This window comes from Propithecus coquereli, unplaced genomic scaffold (genome assembly GCF_000956105.1).
Source record: "Propithecus coquereli isolate 6110/MARCELLA unplaced genomic scaffold, Pcoq_1.0 Scaffold88, whole genome shotgun sequence".
Taxonomy (NCBI): Eukaryota; Metazoa; Chordata; class Mammalia; order Primates; family Indriidae; genus Propithecus; species Propithecus coquereli.
Window position 1 is genome coordinate 10,194,814 of NW_012155062.1, and position 18,037 is coordinate 10,212,850.

Genomic DNA, 18,037 nt, shown 5'->3' on the forward strand with positions numbered 1-18,037 from the left:
GAGTGGGCAGCAGATGCTTGGCCAAGTTCACCTTTTGGTTTTCCATTTTCCTGCCTTTATTATTTCATTAGGAATCATGTGTTTATTTAAAACAAAAGTGGAAGTTTGAAAGAATCCTTTTCTGACTGAAAGGTCTTAAGATGACTTGAGGCCTCCAATATAAAGAATCTTCATTTTTATGTTGACAGGAAGGATGGAAACTACCTTTTATGCTGAGAAGTAAGCACAAAGTCCTTGTCCCATTAAATGACACAGGACCCTAAAATATTGAGTAAAAGATAATCAACTCATGCCCAAAAGGAAAATAACTTTCAGTTATTTGATGGCTGCTTCCCCAGGGTCACAAACATGACTGTTCAACAATTCAGATGGCTGTGGGGGATTTATCACAGCTGCTTACCTTGTTTTGTTCTCAAGGTCTGGCGTGTGAATCCCCAGCTGGGGAAGTTAGAGGCCAAGTGACACCACTCAGAGTCCAGGTGTGGGCAGGTGCCTTTGAGGCTGCAAAGCTCTGTCCTCTCTGGACAGCTTGCATTTGGCAGGTGGCTTGGAGGTGGGTCCCTCCTGCTCTGGGAAGCAGCGCCATGATTCACAGTGCTGCACTCCCATGTGTGTGCACACACTCCCCACACACACAGCCACCACACACACCCACCACACACCACACGTAACACACTTTCTCCCTTAGCCAGGGAGAATACCCTCAATACCAGGGCCCCTATTGAATCTTTCTTCCAACAAATATTTATTGAGAACCCATCACGTGGCAGACACTGTTCCAAGTCCTGGGGAGAGAGCAGTGAGCAAACAGATAACCCCCATTGCCCTCGTGGAGCACACACTGTGTGGGGAGAGCTCCCGAGAGAGGGCGCGTGCCTGCAGAGGTCCTGACGCAGGAGCCAGTCTGTGCATTCGGGGCTCGCTGGAGGAAAGCCAGCCTGTGCGGCCCACACTCGGCCCCCAGAGGTGGCCGGGACCAGTCAGCGAGCAGAGCCCTGCTATGGAGAAGCTCTGCCCCAAGGGAACAGCCCCACACCAACGTGGCCGGAGGCAGGTACACCAGAGCAGGAGGAGGGACTTTAACCTACCTACATTTGCCTTCCGGAGGCCACCAGCCTTGGGATCTCTGTGCATGGAGGAGCCACTTGGAAAGCGACCTCGATAAGGCAGAGCTCCAGCAAAGCCGCCCAAGGGTCTTGGCAGAGGAGACGACCTGCATGGGTCACTGAGGGGAATAGCATGCAGGGGCTGCTCCAGGACAGGGTGATGGTGGGAGAAGAGTCCAACAGGAGGAGGAAGCAGGGCAAGGACTGGCCCTGCCCAGGGACCACAACCCAGTACCAGCCAGGGAGGCATCTGCAGAAGTACAGGCTGTGCCCAGCTCGACCTGGGCAGGGGGCACAGGACAAGAGGGAGGGCAGAGTCAGGCCTGGCCTGGGAACCCACCCTGGGAGCCATGTGGCAGGTCTGACCCCACCTGGCACTCTTGCACATGGCCAGAAGATCGGAGTGTTCCCAGGCATGGACAGAACGAGGTGAACTGCAGCAGGATTTATGCTTCAATTATATTTCCTCGAGAACAGGCGCACAACTTCATGGATCATTTTTATCAGTTCACAAGCATCCCTCGGATCCCACCGACTCTGCCGTTTCCTCTCCTTTTCTGCCTTCCTTGGCCTGGGCGGAACCCCGTGGAAGCCACACCCCCAGCCAGCTCCCCATGCACTCCAGAGGCACACACGCCTCCAGTGCGTAAGCGCAGCTTCACCTGACCCTTCGACATGTAGCGTTTCCTTTGTGGCCATCAGAGAGCTCCTGAGAGTCAGCAAATGTGGAGACAGAGTCATACCTGGGTCCTCTTTAGGTCACCTGGAAAATAGCATTGAAAATGTGAATCTCTGTGTCCCCGAAGAGTGAGGGAGGGGTCCTCTCCTGATGGCTTTGTTTATCCTCCCTGAAGCCCAGGGTCCCCCCTAATTGTCAGTGTTTCTTTTTTAAACAGGAAAGAAGGAAAGGTGCAGGCCCCCTTTCACCCTGCAGGACCCCTACAGGAAGGCAGTGGGGGGCCTGTAAACAAAGGAAGTAAACAACCCCCCTACCCCAGGAAAAGCAGAGAGCCTCTCTGCGTAGGATCATGGGAAGGGACAGCAGATTTCATTTCCAGGCCAAGAAATTCTTAGTCTCTACAAGACTTTCGTTCTGTTCTAGAGTACTCCTCATGGGGCCTCTTTTCTTCCTGCTTGTACCCTGGTGAGCCGCATCCTGTTTCTGTTTTCACCTGCTAGGAAGGCCCCTCCCAGTGTCAGGAGGGTACTCTGGGGTGTCTGTGAGCCCCCAGCCCCCAGAGCCCTGCCACTGTGCACGAGCCCCTGGGAGCCCACCGCCCTGGACGGGGCAACGTGCGCACCAGCATATTGACGCAAGATCCACGGATGACGCTTCTTTTTTTTTTTTTTTGAGACAAAGTCTCGCTCTGTTGCCCTGGCTAGAGTGAGTGCCATGGCGTTAGCCTAGCTCACAGCAACCTCAAACTCCTGGGCTCAAGCAATCCTCCTGCCTCAGCCTCCCGAGTAGCTGGGACTACAGGCATGCACCACCATGCCCGGCTAATTTTTTCTATATATTTTTAGTTGTCCAGATAATTTCTTTCTATTTTTTTTAGTAGAGATGGGGTCTTGCTCTTGCTCAGGCTGGTCTCGAACTCCTGAGCTCAAACGATCCACCTGCCTCGGCCTCCCAGAGTGCTAGGATTACAGGCATGAGCCACCGCGCCCAGCCGACACTTCTTTACCATTCATCTTTGGTCCTTTATTGAACTGAGGCCCCCACCATCTCTCCTGGCTGAATCTGGTGGGCATGTATAATTATCTGATTGGTTCTCTCCCTGGTTTGAAAACCAACCTTCCCCAAATCCCAAAAGTAGCAGAGCACTTTTGCAAGTGCTTACAAGTCTATATAAGTGCAATGTATCCAGATACTGTGAGGTATTTTATAAGAGTGGCTTTCACCACTAAGTTTGTTGTTTCCTCATCTGCAAATAAAGCTTAAGAGAAAAGTAGAAGTCAAATAATTAGTCATGGTACAAATACTGCAAGGAAGTATTTCCTTCCTGGGCAACCAAGAATCCCCTGACTAGACCACCTTTCCTTTTAAAAGGACTTCCAATGTGTCTTCCAGCTCAGATTGGTTGGGTTAGCCAGGCAGGAAAACCAGGCCAGGTTGGATTAAAGGAGGAAACCTAGCTGAAGACGGTCTTAGCTCACGTCGGTTTTCCCTAGGATTTCTTCTTGCTCAGAGCATCAGACTTTAGACAGTCTGGAAAATAGAAAAAAATTGTGAGTTCCAAAGACTTGGCCCCTAACATGCTGTTCTGAGGGTCCTCGATGGTCTTGGAGCCACTTTGCCTGACTGTGCTGCCATCCTGTCTGTCCCATGGGCAGGTGGTGTCCTCGCAGGGCTGTGGGATGCAGGCTCCGTCCCTCCCCTGCCAGGCAGCTCCCAAGTGCCAGGACTTACAGGGCCAGGGAACGCTCTCCCTGCTTGCAGAGTAAGCCGGGGGGAGGTGTGCAAGTCTTGGTAAACTGTAGAGCCGCCTCCCCAGCGACTCTTTTTAGGTAGGATTCATCCTAAGATGAGCTCCCGTGCACCCTGGGCGATGCTGACCCGAACTGCGCTCCCAAGAGGCATCCGCTGACTGGGCTCATCCTCTGCCCACAGGTACCTGGCGCTCTACGCCTACAAGCCCCAGAAGAGTGACGAGCTGGAGCTGCACAAGGGCGAGATGTACCGGGTCCTCGAGAAGTGTCAGGACGGCTGGTTCAAGGGGGCGTCCCTGAGGACCGGGGTCTCTGGGGTGTTCCCTGGAAACTATGTGACGCCCGTCTCCAGGTGAGGGGGGCAGCCTGAGCCAGGAGGGAGTGAGGCCCTGCATTCCTCTAATGTTGTCACCACTGCTGGAAGCCACGCTGTGGGCTGGGTCACCTGGAAACACCCAGTCCAGAAGGCTGCAAGGCCACCAGTGCTGCAGGGCTTGGCTCCCATGGGACCAAAGTGTCCCTGGGCCACAGATTCACCTTCCGAGCTGGGCTGCGTGGCTTTCCCTCAGTAGACACTGGCCACCCCGGGGAGAAGAAAAGGGACAGGAGGAGAGGGGATAGGAAAGTCACCAGAGAGTGCGGTCTTAAGTGTGCATGCGTGCTTGTGTGTGAGGACAGTGTGTGTGCACATGTATATACGATGTGTAGAGTGTGGGGCCATGTGCACACCTATGTGTACAATGTGTGTGTGTATATAAAGCATTAGCACAGCATACATACGTGTACGGTGTGTACATGTATGTACAGTATGAGTACAACATGCATGCATGTATTGTGTGTACAGTGTTTTTGTGTGTATATAGTGTGAGTACAGTGTATGTGTATGCAGTGCATGTGTATCACAGCTAGATGTGTTATATGTAAAACACACATATATATGCAAAGGAAAAATGGCACATTCTCAAAAGTTAACGATTGTCATCGAGTGGTAGCATTATGGGTAATTATTTTTTCTTCTTTGTGCTTTCCAGCATTTAATAAATTCTTTGTTATATTACTTTTATAAAATAGAAAACATAATTTTAAAGATTCATGAAAAAGATAATGAGAATTGTGTGAGAATATTCCATTGAGGTGAGGGTCCACTGCCTGCTTTTATTCCATTATCCTCACTCGCAGAAGCCCCTCGTGGGCACAGTCCCGTGTTGACACTGCAGGACGTGCAGAGAAACAGAAGGAACGGCCCTTGGGTTTCCATGTCTTTGGAGCAAGGCTGCCATGAAAAAGCTTGAATAACCATCGCCCTTGCGCTGATTGCTAGACAGGCTCGTGCTTTCAGAATTGTTTCGGCGTGGTCTCAGCCAGTGTCTCTGGTCAGGTGCCCGGGGGCCTGGTGGGGATGGAGTCGGCCCAAGGCCCAGAAAGTCTGCAGGCACAAGAAGGAAGGTGCACAGAGCCTTCGCTCAGGGACCCTCAGCAAGAGAGCTCCAGAAGCAAACGCAGAGGCTTCAGGAAAGCTCTGGTCTTCAGCCTAGCCACCTGCACAGAGGCGGCTGCGTGGGGCTGAGCTGCCCATGGTTCTCTGGCTCCTTCATGAGTGTGGGTGCCTGGTCCAGCATGCGCAGCCCTGAGGGAGAGCGCTACTCTGAATTTCTCGGCTCGTGTTTACAGGCTGGCTCTTTCAGCCCGCGACTGGCCTAGGCTTGTCCTTACATCATCAGACGGCCGTTCCTGGAATGGGCAGGTAGGTCACTGCTGCAGGTTAGGGGTCTCCCTGCCCAGCTGACGCCTTCCAGGAAGACACAGCGTGAGGTGGTGGGTGTCTGCATCCCCCAGGCTTGCCTGCCTTGCCTGGGGACATCACCTGTCACAGGCCTTCTCCTGTGTGGGGAGGACAAGTTCTTCCTCACAGTAGCAGCAGTTTCTGGCCTCTGATTCTTCCCTCACTCCCACCTGTGCAAGTCCTCAGACCTTCAGAAACGTAAAGCCTGCAGTCTGAGTCCGGCTTCCTCATGTGGCACTCGGGACCCTCCACTGCCTGACTGCTGCCCGTTCCTAAGGTGCACAGGGCAGCGTCGTGACAGGGGTTTGCTCAAGCTGCCTTCCCACCTCCTTCTGCCGAGAGAAGTCACACGTAGCTTTCCAGAGGCGCGTCCTAAGTCCGCCTGCTGTAATATGTGCCACCCGTTCCCCGTGCCGTGGGCAGGATGGATGGCTCTGTGTGCCGCGTTGTTCCATGTGGACTGTCCTGCTTGTTAGGGTCGCTTACAGGTGTGTGGAGTCCCTGCTCACCTGGCAGCCCCTGGGCCACAGTTGCTGTCTCCTGCTTTGTACCCCTGGCTCTTTGCATACCATTTGCATATACTAGGTGCTCAATACATGCAGGTTGAATAAATAAATGAGATCTGGTCATTCTGATCAAAGTTCCTCTGCAAGGCCTGTCTTCCCCACTGCCAGAGACTGTGTTATGCAAAACAAAATAGGAGCTCTCTGGGTGGCCGAGCCCCTGGCTACGCCTCTGCGTGTAACCTCATCAGTTGCTCCCCTTCCTTCAAGCCCTCTCCATCTTCAGCCAGGTGTGTTTTCTGGAGAAGCTCAGAGCCAAGGAGCACCATTAAGCAAAAGCCTCTCCCATCCAGCCCTAGTGACTGCACTGACTGTCCTCACTGGTCCTCGGAGAAGGAATCATCAAGTGCCCCCAGTCGGTGTTCGGAGGCCCAGGCTCCTCCCTCGGATCCACAGCTCACCATGGAACAGGAAGGCTGGCCTGTCTTTACACATAAGTGGAGGACAGCAGCTGCCCACAACTCTGCCATCTGGACTTGTCCTCCTCTGATCCTAGCTGTTCTTCACGAGGTTGCCCAAGCCGCCCAGCAGAGGAGCGGTGCCTCCTCAGGGCACTGGGCAGACCTGGATCCCACAGCCGTCTGGACTCAGGCCATTCCGGAATGCTCTGTAGTGCTGGTGGGCGTAGGCGGGCAGTAGTCTAGTACTTAGACTGGACTTGGCAGCTGTACCACCTCAGAGGACATTGCGAGTTCATTTATGAACAAGGCGGGGAACAGAGTGTGTGGCTGTTAACAGTGAGACTGTGCACTGACAGGACTTCCAAGGCTGAGCATGTCTTTGCCGACCTGCTGGTAGAGCAGAGGGAGAGGCATTTCTGCTGTCACTAGAGGCAGACGTGCATCTGCATCTGCTGTCTTCAGACTTGTCACTGTTACCTTGCAAATCCGTGATCTATAATTTGTGAGCCCACTTTATTTTTTAAAATGATCTCCTCAGGTGAAAGTGAGCTCAACCAATGGGATTTAAGAATCCGTGATCTGGCCTGCTGCATTTCAGCACAGCTCTGAGGGCTGAGGAAGATGGTGCTGTCCCCGTCCCTTGGCTGGCGAGTCATTTCCTAGGGGGCCCTTCTCCCCCACCTGTCGCGCAGGAGCCTCCGTCGGTGTGCGGGGCTCCTCCCCAGTGGGAGGTGGTGGGACCTCGGCTGGGGGGTGCGGGCAGTGCCTGTTTCTGCCCCCTGTGGCTTCTGCTGGCTCATGAATTGAGATCCTGAAGGGACAAGAACAGGAATTTTTTCAGCCCTTGGACAAGTGGAAGATACTTGCATTCCTCTGGAGCTGAGCCCACAGAAGTGCCCAAGCCCCCAAACCCTGCTGTACCCCCCACCCCATGGAGTTAGAGCAGAAATACGTAGAGGGAAGGGGGAAGCCAAAGTTGCTGTGTTCCTCCTGTTTCATCTGGAAACTTTGGGGCGAAAGGGTGTCTGTTTCTGTTATAAAGCTGCAAGCTCCCTGACGCCCCTCAGGAGGTCATGCTCAGTGTGCTGTTTCCCAGAGGCCGCAGACACAGGTGGCAGCCGTGCCCAGAGGGAGCCAGTGTCCTTGCCATCATTTCCCAGCCACGTGCCGGTTGTGTCAAATCCTCGTGGGACGTGACTGAGTCATCTGTTCTTTCCGGATGTGTTTGGAGACACACAGCTGTTTGTTAGCAGGAATTAACGCAGTAGCTCTGGTACACAATGTTTGATTGGTTGGGATCATTCCTCTTCTTCTCAGGTTCTTTTGCTACATCTTGAATATTTCTCATTGAGAGTTAGCCCCAGCAAGGTTTTACAGGGGGCCCTTCTGCCCAGCTGCAAGGATTGGCCTTCGTCTCTCAGAGCCAGTAGGTAAGAGCCTTTGCAGGTGGCCCATGTGGCCGCGTGGTGTGACTGCATCTGAGCCCTCTCACCATGCCTGATTCTGCTTTATTTCCTAGGGTTCCTGTAGGAGGGGCTGGGTCACCCCGGAATAACGTTGTTGGAGGGTCTCCACTGGCCAAAGGGATAACCACAACCATGCACCCCGGAGGTGGGAGTCTCAGCAGCCCAGCCACTGCCACCAGGCCCGCCCTGCCCATCACCACACCCCCGGCCCACGTCCAGCACCCAGCCTCGCCCCCAACAGGCAGCTGTCTGCGGCACGTGGCCCAGCCGGCAGCCAGCCAAGCACGGAGCACCATCCCGACAGGTACGTACGCAGACTTGCAGGGACATCCCCTGCCGGGACATCGACAAGGGGCCTTCTGGGACACAAGTCATGAGATCTGTGTTGGCCCAGGATCCAGCATTCCACAGTGAGGCGGGTGGTATTAGTTTATCATAACCATGAACCTCTGCTATCCCCAGGAAGTTTGCTTGACTTATCATATTACCCTATCCTGGCAGCTGAAACAGATTAGAGAGTTTACAAATATTTACACTACGTTTCATTGTGGCAAGTGGACCACGTGGCCTAATGAGATTAACTTTGGCACCTTTGCATGCCTCCCCAATGAGCGACTGTGGCCATGTGGGCCTTACGTCTGCCGGGCACTGCAGGGCTCCCAGCCAGGCAGCATCTCACGGGACAGGGCTGGAGGGAGACTTGGGTCCAGAGGAGGCCGAAAGGAATGGTGGGCATTGATCCTTCACCATCATGATAGTGTCATCCATCGATAGGGTGATGGAACATGTGGAAAAACCAGGTTGCCCCTGGGAGGGTGTGAGATGAAAAGAAATTATGGGGTGGGCCTTAAAGGCATTAAGAAGGTCAGCACATCTTGGTTGGAAGCTTAGCGTTGAGCTGATAAAAAACTGCTGAAGCTTGACTCGAAGGAGGCCACGGCATGCACCTTCCAAAACCATGGAGCCAGTGTCGCCAGCACTGCAGCGAGAGTACCCCAGGGCAGGAGGGGCCAGCACAGAATGTCTCTCCCCACCCAACTCTGTCTCTGCAGAAATCATCTCTCTTCTTCTCAAAGTGAGGCTAAGAGAGCAAAAAGAATGTAAATTCTTTGCAGCAATAAAGGTACTCTTTTTTGGACTAGCCAACCAGCAGGTGACCGTTGGAAGTGCTCCAGAAAGCAGCTCTCGAGTGTAGAAAGGCAGTGCTTGGCACAGCGGGGGCCCGTGTCCTCCAGACCCATAGCTGATGGACGAGGGGGCGGAGGGGAACATCCCACACACTCCCCCAAGCTTGGCCACCCACACAGCCTTCTGCCACCAGGGAAGGTGGCCTGCACGTTCCCACACTAAAGCCCCTTCAGGGTTCCGTGGGCAGGAAGAACTGGCCAGCCCTTGCGGGAGAGCCTGCGCTGAGTGTAAGCCACTGCGAAAGTTTTCTAGTCTCGTCCGCTCCTGTCGCTGTGCCTGCTACAGAGCAAGACGCCAGCCCTGCTCTCGGCTGTCCGACAGACCCACTGACCAACTGACTGACAGGGAGGCAAGGCTTGCCGGGGGGGACTTGGATAGGGGGCTGGGGAGCAGGCAGAGCTCCCCAGAAGGGGAGGCTCCACTAGTGAGCAGCAAAGTGCCACTGAGGCAGGAACAGAAGCAGGCGCACACGAGACAGAAGGAAATGAGCAGAAGGGGAGAGCGTGTCTCATGTCACGGGCTGCAGTAACTCAGTCACGGCAGAGCACAGAGGCCTGCCTAAGGCCTGCGCTTGGAGGCAGACGTGCCTGAGCTCTAACGCGGGGGCCTCCATTTCCCCTCTGCAAGACAGGAGATAAATGGCGCTCCCCTTGGTGGTTGTGTGAGGACTGCCTAGCATGGTGCTTAGTATATACTCAGTGCATTGTTGCTATTTTTATTGTTCTGTTGGAGAATAAGAATGTTATTACTTGAGTACTCAATGCATGAGAATCAATAAAGTAAATAGAAATTGTTACCAAAGGATCTAAGGGGGTGGAAATCTCTCTTAAAGACAGTGGGGACCCACTGAGGGATTTTAAGCAGGGGGAACAATGCTTCCCCCGCCATCACCAGGGCACGGCATGGAAGAAGGGTTAACGTGGCTCAGCCTGGCAGGGCAGGAAGCCAACTGCTGGCACCTGGGAAAGGTGAGCCGTGGCAAGGGGCCTGCACCCAGGTGGGCTGCAGCGCTGACGCAGATAATGATGTGTAGGGGGCCGAATGCTTATGAACTGGCATGGGCTGGATGGAAGTGCCCAGGGAGACCAAGGAACCAAATCCAGTGTCCAGCTTTATGGACCGGGTAGCTGGGAGAATGACAGTGGCTTCCCCTGGCCTAGAAGATTCCAGAAGGGAACTGGCTTATGGGGGAACATGATGAACTAGGCTTGGACATGTGGCTTTGAGAGGTGCAGTGGATATAGTTGTCACGCTGTGGCCCCTGGCCGATTCGGAACCACTCCCTATGTGGGGCTCACCTCCACCGTCACAAATCCTGCCCCTCCATGGGGTAGGTGAGGAACCGACTCTGGGTCCTGCACCAACTTTCATGCAGAAGATAAAAACATGAGGTGCCGTGTAGATCCCTTTTGGGCTGAAGGCAGTGGTGAAACATCTAGGTTTTCAGGGGCTTCAGGGGTGGATTTCTGGGGCCCAGTGCCTGGCATTGTGCTGGGCGCAGGGTGACTTCGGGTGCCCAGTGCCCGGCCTCAGGCTGGGTGGTGTCTGTGTCCATCAGTGGAGGATTTAGTGCCAGGAAATCCTCATAGGTGGGCTGGGCACTGCCCTGGCTGCAGAGCGTCCAAGACTGACTCTGCCATCCCAGAGGTTCTGTATGTGCCTACTCATCTTTCACGAGCATCTCTTAATATTTTGCTTAAATTAGCCAAGAATGAGTTCTGTGTTTTTGCATCCCTGGCCTATGGGGCCCTGGGGAAGAATTCATTGTCTCTATACTGCGGAGCTCTGCAGCAATACTATCTGGTGCTGGGGCCTCACCCCCAGTCCACCACCTTCTGGCCAGCCACACCTACAGCGTGGTTTAAGTCGCTCTGCTGGTGTTGATTGGTAGCCTCTAGGCAGGGACACAGCCAGAGTAGTAGGCAAGTGATCAGGTGATCTAGAGCTGAGCTCCCCAACTGGCCAGATATAGCCAAGATGCTGGTCTCCTTGGCCCCTGGAGCCTTGGGCAGGACCTGGGGAGTTAAAGTCCCAGGCCAGGTCCCTCTGGTTATAAACATCTCATATGGTGTGGCTTGTGTGCGCCCCGACACAGAAAGGTTGAACAGCCCTGCTCCCTGTGGTGTGTGTGCCCCCCACACAGTGGCCCTGGGTTATCTGCACAAAATAGCCAGTATAATGGCCTTTCCACGCCAAGCCTTGCTGGAAACGTTCCCAATTCAAAGAAGAAATGGAGCCCTGCCAGTCATTTCTCCCTCTGTGGAATAACAAGCAGCATCAAAAGAAATTGGCATGGCTGGGGCAGTGCAGCATTGTGTCTCAGTCCTTGATCACCATAGTAACCGGGATGGCATGGCAAGCATTCTCTTCCATCAGTTTAATTTTGCACACAGGAAGAGTGAGGCCCAGGGTGGTTTAAAGGGCTCCCCGGGTGTGTCCGAGCCCACGCCAGTGCTGTCACAGCCAGGTTAAAGAGTGGCTCCTACCGAGCCATATCAGTAAATTAAATGCCACTGCATTCCCGCAGCATTTTCCACTTCATTCTGCATTTAGAGAGAGAGAAAAAAACACTGTTGACAGTACAAGTAATGGATTGTTCCCTTATAGTAATTGCCCATTTCAGCAGACCCCAGCCCGGCAGTTGGGAGGCATTTCATCAATGTTCTCATCTCAAGCCAAAGTCAGGCAGTTTGACAAAGGCTTAATTGCATTGGCCGTAGCATCCAATACGATTTGTTCTACTTGATTAATGTAACTCCTTTCCCAAGGGCAGAGCACCCCTGCGAAGTGCCAGTGTTCCTCACATACTCAGGTCTGTGCTTAGCAGGGCAAGAGCCCAGCACAGCTGTGTATTCACCAGCAAAAAAAGCACCAAGAAAGAGCTAGATACAGACAAGGCACTCTGCTGGGGGCTGGAGACACGGAGAGGAACCAGCGGACCTCATTTCTGGCCCAGTTAGAGAGAAGGGCAAGAAAACAGAATTCTGCCATAGACGGAAAGCACTGCAGAGCAGGCCTAGGTAGGGCATCAAGAGAGTGTGGAGGAGAGAGAATTGGTTCAGCCTGGGGAGGGAGGGGGGAGGAGGAGGGGGTGGGGAAAAGGTGCCTGGAAGTTTTCAAGAGGAGGTGGTAGAGCCTAGAATCTTAAAGGTCAAGCAGACAGAGTAGAAAGGGAGCTCTGGGCAGAAGAACTAGCAAGGGCAAAGGCCTGGCAATGAAAAAGACCACAGTCCTTATTTTGAGTAACTTTATTCAGTTGAAATAAAGAAACAAAGGTATGGAAGGAAGGAAGCATCCAGTGCGTTGATGACAGCTCTCTGCAAGGACTTTACCTTGAATCTGAAGGATGGTGGAACTCAGCATGCTGTGGCGGGTGGGGTGAGGGGAGGGTGTGGGGGGCCCTGAGCGTGCAGAGGCTGGTGCCTGTGGACACTGAGTAAGGCCGGGGGCGGGGGACAAAGGAGGGCGGTGGCGAAGGTGGAAGGTCAGCAGGGGCAGACTGCAAAGGCTCTTTTAGACCGTGTCAAGGGATTTAGGTTTTTATCCTAAGGGCAGTGGGTATATTAAAGGCTTTTAAATAATAGATAATAGTCGTGTTTTTGTATTTAAGAGATGGAGCTAGACTTCTGCTTATGGCCAAGCTGAAGTAATGAGGACAGGCATTACCGTCCCACCTGGAACAAATATAAAACAGACAAGTGCGTAAAGCAACAGTTTTCAAGACAGTAGACATTAGACAACCAAGGACTGCGTGGGAGAAGCTGCAGGCTGTGGCGCAGGGTGGGGGGCCGAGGGGAGCCCCGCAGGCCCTTGCACTGAGGACAGGGAGATGAGAGTCCGTGTGACAGAGAGGGCTGGAGCTTCCAAGGCAAGGACCCAGAGGAGAGCTGCACAGAGAGGGTGCAGAGCGCTGCCCTGGAATATTCAGCTGAGAACTAATCAGCATGGGAAGGAACGTGAGAAAACTACCAAAAGCCAGGAAAAGAACTGAAGAAAGGATTAGCACTAACAGAACCCAGAATATACACAGGCTGGAAATAGTGCCTGTTCCCGCCAGCCAGACTGGAAAAATCTCAAAATTCACAGGGCATTGAGTAGGCTACACAGAAGGACCTTGCCTCAATAGTGGGAATGTTATCTGAGGGCTGTTCCAGTTTCACCTAATGAGTCCCGAAAGCAAGACTCCCAGGGTCAAACTGTTTCCATTTAATTTAACTTTGTCCCAAACAAAATTTAAGAATATTGTAGGAATATAAAAATACCCAGCTCTGGAAAACATAAAAGTTACAGTGTCTGGTATCCAATAAAAAATTACAAGGCATGCAAAAGAGCAGGAAACTATGACCCACAATTAAGAGATAAATCAATCAATTGAAACTGACCCCAAACTGAGATAGGTGTTAGAATTAGCAAAGACATTAAAACAGATGCTGCATTCCATATATGCAGAAAGTTGAATAGAGATGTAAAAAATATTGAAAAGACCCAAATCAAACTTCTAAAAATAAAAACTACAGTGTGTGAGCTCAAGAATATACTAGGTGGAATTAATAGCAGATTAAACATTGCTAAAGAAAAAATCGTAGTGAATTTGAAGATATAGCAATAGAAACTATGAAAAATGAAACAGATAAAAGAGAATTTTTAAAATGAACAGAGCATTAATGAGCAATGGGACAACGTAAAGTGGCCTAATGTTTGTATAATTGGGGCTCCCAATGTAGAGGAGAAAGAGGTAGGACAGAAAAATTTGAAGAAATACTATTTGAAGAAATAATGACCAAAATTATTCTAAATTTGATGAAAACTACAGACATATAGACCAAAGACAGTTGGTGAACCCCAAGCACAAGAAACATGAATAAAACTACACCAAGGAAAATTATAATCAAATTGTTCAAAATCTGTAGGTAAAGAAAATCTTAAAAGTAGCCAGAGATAAAAGTAGGAAAAAGATAAGGATGACAGTAGGTTTTTTTGTCAAGACACTTCAAGTGAGAAGACAGTGGCATAACTGAATGAAGTATTCGAAGACATGAATCTGTCAATCTAGGATTCTATGACCAGCAAACATATCTTTCAAAGAAAAGCAAAATAAAGAATTATTTAGACATAGTGAAGCTAAAAGATTTTGTCACTAATAAATCCACACTATGAGAAATGAAAAACAAAATTCTTTAGGAAGAAGGAAAATTATACCAGATGGAAAAATAGATCTATACGAAGGAATGAAGAGCACTAGAAATGGTAACTATACAAATAAAGATATAATATTTTTATTATTTAAATATCTATAAAATATAAATGACTAAACAAAAATCAAAACAATGCAGTTTGGGATTTAAAACTTACATAAAAGTAAAATGTATAATAACAAAAGCACAAAAGTTGAGGGGGAGAAATGGAAGTTCTGTATACTATTGTAAGACTCTTATACTATACTATAAAATCACTTGTAAGTAGACTATAAGCTATCAGAGGAGATAAAATGGAATTATTTTAAAAATTCAGTTAATCCAAAACAAAGTGTAAAAAGAGGATAAAGGGAACAAAGAATACATAGGTCAAAGAGAAAACATGTAGTAGGATGATAGATTTAAACCTCATCATATAAATAATTGCACTAAGTGTAAATGGTCTAAGTAACCCCAAATATAATGCCAGAGATTGTCAGATATTATTAAAAACAACCAAAAAAACCAACTATATGCTGTGAACAAGAAACATTGTTTAATGCTTTAAAGACACAAATAGGTTAAAAGTAAAAGAATGGAACAAGATACACACATTCTCATTAGTCACAGTAGTATGTTCTATAAAGTTACCATGAAAACTGAATTAGTGAATACTGAACTATTGCTCCTAGGTGAAATTGTGTGTGTCTGTATGTGTGTGTGTATGTGTGTGTACACACATACCTCACATAAATTATAATCTCATCCTAGTGGATTCTATTTACTTAATTTTACTAAGGAGAAAAACAAGGTTGAGAAATGTTAAGTAACTGGCCTGTGGCTGCCCTGCTAACAGGTGCCAGAGCTGGTATTCAAATCCTGTCCAAGTGGCCCCAGAGCCAGAGCTGCTTGCGCTGCACTGCACTGCCCCCTACTGGCTCCACCCTCCTGTCATCTCTGTGCAAGGCTGAAGTGGAAAGACTGAGGCCTTGTTCAACGTCCCCTGAGAACATGGGTGTCAGGTGACTCAAATTTTTTGCCAGTCTGCAAATGTCTGAAAATAACTGAAAACACCACAGGTATCAATTTGGGGATTACAAATTAATTTCTCAACAGGAGAATTTGCAAATACAGAATCTGCCAATAATGAGGATCAATTCACCGTGCTAATATTAAGCAAAAGAAAGCTGGAGTAGTTATCTTAATGTCAGACAGAAAAAAATTTATAAGAAAGGATATTATTAGGCATAAAAATTCAATTTTATAATGATAAAGGAGTCAGTTCATTAAGAGGACATAACAATTCTAAATATTTATGCACTGAATAACAGAACTTCAAAATACATAAGCAATTACAGGTAGAGCTGCAAAGAGAAATAGACAAATCTATAATTGTAGTCAGAGATATTGATATTTCTCTCAATAATTGATAGAACAAGAAGACAGAAAATTGGCAAAAATATAGAATATTATTGGATATAACCATCTTGACTTAGTTGACATTTGTGCAACATTCCACCCAACAACAGAAAAATACACATTCTTTTAAAGAGAACATTTACCAAAATAGACCACATTCTGGGCTATAATATTTGTCTCAGTACATTTAAAACGATTCAAGTTCCACAAACTATATTCCCTGACCACAGTGGAGTTGAATTAGAAATCAATAACACAAATAATAACAAATATTTGATACCCTCAAACATTTGAAAACTGAATAACATACTTCAAAATAACCCATGGATCAAATCAAAAGGGTTGTCAGAAAGCATTTTGAGCTGAATCAAATGGAAACACAGCATATCAAAATTTGCGGGATGTCACTGAAATAGTACCTAAGGAGAAACTTACAGCACTGAACACCTGTATTAGTTATCAAATCAATGGCCTCAGCTTTCACCATAAGAACCTAGAATGAAAAGAGCAAAGGAACCACAACAGAAGTGGGAAAAGATCAGAGCAGAAATCAATGACTTAGAAAACTAATAGAGAAAATCAGTGAAACCAAAAGGTGGCTCTTGGGGAAGATCAATAATAAAATTGATAAACCTCTAGCTAGAAAGGTAAAGAGAAAAGGAAAACTACACAAATTATCAATACCAGGAATAAGAGAAGTGACATCATTCAGATTCTACGGGATAATAGAGGATTACTTTTTAAATCTTTATGCCAATAAATTCAACAAATTAGATAAAATGGACAAATTCCTTGATGCTCCAGAAAGGCAGATTATCAGACTTACCAAGAAGAAATAAATAACCCAAACAGGTCTGTATCTATTAAAGAAATTGAATAGTAGTTAAATACCCACTACAAAGAAAACTCCAGGCCCAGGTGACTTTATTGGTGAATTGTGCCAAATAGTTAAGGAAGAAATGCTAACAATTCTATGGAAACTCTTCCAGAAAATTGAAAAGAAGGGAAAAAACTTCCTATTTCTTTCTATAAGGCCAGCATTACCCTAATACCAAAACCAGACAAAGACGTTACAAGAAAATAAAACCACAGACTAATATCCCTCATAAACATATATGCAAAACTTCTAAACAAAATTTTAGCAAATCAAACACAATAATAAATAAAAAGGATAGTATGTCATGTCAAAGAGGCTTTATTCCAGGAAAGGTTGAATTAACCATTTGACAATCAATGTAATTTACCGTATTAACAAACAAAAAATAAAAATATAATTTCAACGGTGCAGAAAAAAATATTTGCTAAAATTCAACATCCATTCCTAATTTTTTTAAAAAAAACCTCTCAGAAAATGAGGAATAAAAGTGAACTTCCTCAACCTGATAAAGGACATCTATAAAAACCGACAACCAACGTCATACTTAATGGTGAAAGACTGAAAGCTTTTCCTGACAAGGATGTCCACTCTCACCACTTCTATTCAGTATTATATTGGAGATTCTATCCAGGAACTTCCAGAAATAAAAGGCATGCAGATCAGAAAGGAAGGAGTAAAACTGTCTCCATTTTTCAGATGACATGATCTAATACACAGACAACCCTAAGGAATACACACACACCCCAAAAAAACTAACAGAGCTAAAAAATGAATTCAGCGAGGTTGCAGGCTACAAAATCAATTGTATTTCTAGATACTATCAATGAATAGTTGGAAACTGACTTTTTAAAAACTATACCAAATTTAGTAACATCGAAAAGTAGAAATTACTTAGGGATAAATCTGAGAAAAGTTGGGGAAGACCTATACACTGAAAACTAGAAAGCACTGGTAAGAGAAATTAAAGAAGACCTAAATAAGTAGAGAGATATATTTTGTGGGTGAGAAGACTTAACATTGTTAAGATGTTTATTCTCCAAAAATTGACCGATAGATTTAATGGAATAGCAATCGAGATCCCACCCAGCTTTTTTGTAGAAAATGATAATCTGGTTGTCAAATTCATATAGGCATGCAAAGGACCTAGAATAGCCAAAAATAACCTTGAAAAAACACAACAAAGTTGGAGGGCTAGCACTGATTTCAAGACCTTCTATAAAGCTACAATAATCAAGTCAGTGTGATATTGTTGTAAAGAGAGACAAATTGATCAATGGACACCTTTTCTCAAGACAGAAAGTTGTCCATTAAATTTGGTGACATGAAATCGTAATTAATCTTGTCCAGATAATGTTTGATAGAATGATGGGGCTAGATAGAAGCTTTGTTCCAACAAACTGAGAAGTCAGTGATGGACTCAGAGAGTATGGAGGAGTGGGTAGATGTAGAAACCCCCTACTCTATTCTAAACACAGTGAAGTTGGTTTGTCTTTAATATTTTTAAAAGGCTATGAGTCTAAACAAAATGAAACACACCATAGCAAGCGGCGGGGAAGCACTGGCCTACTGGGCTCTGGGATGACGAGCAGGCAATGTTGACTGACTTTCAACTCCTGCAGGAGAATACAGA

At 47.9% G+C, this 18,037-nt stretch overlaps 1 protein-coding gene across 1 annotated transcript in view; it reads left to right on the forward strand.

Annotated features, from left to right (window-relative positions):
- The window catches only part of SH3RF3 (SH3 domain containing ring finger 3), a 318,901-nt gene that overhangs the window by 254,513 nt on the left and 46,351 nt on the right, over nucleotides 1-18,037 (forward strand). Inside the window, exons 7-8 of the mRNA XM_012664281.1 lie at nucleotides 3,718-3,888; nucleotides 7,803-8,053. Coding sequence (XP_012519735.1) covers nucleotides 3,718-3,888; nucleotides 7,803-8,053 — 422 coding nt within the window. The remainder of the gene's footprint in view (nucleotides 1-3,717; nucleotides 3,889-7,802; nucleotides 8,054-18,037) is intronic.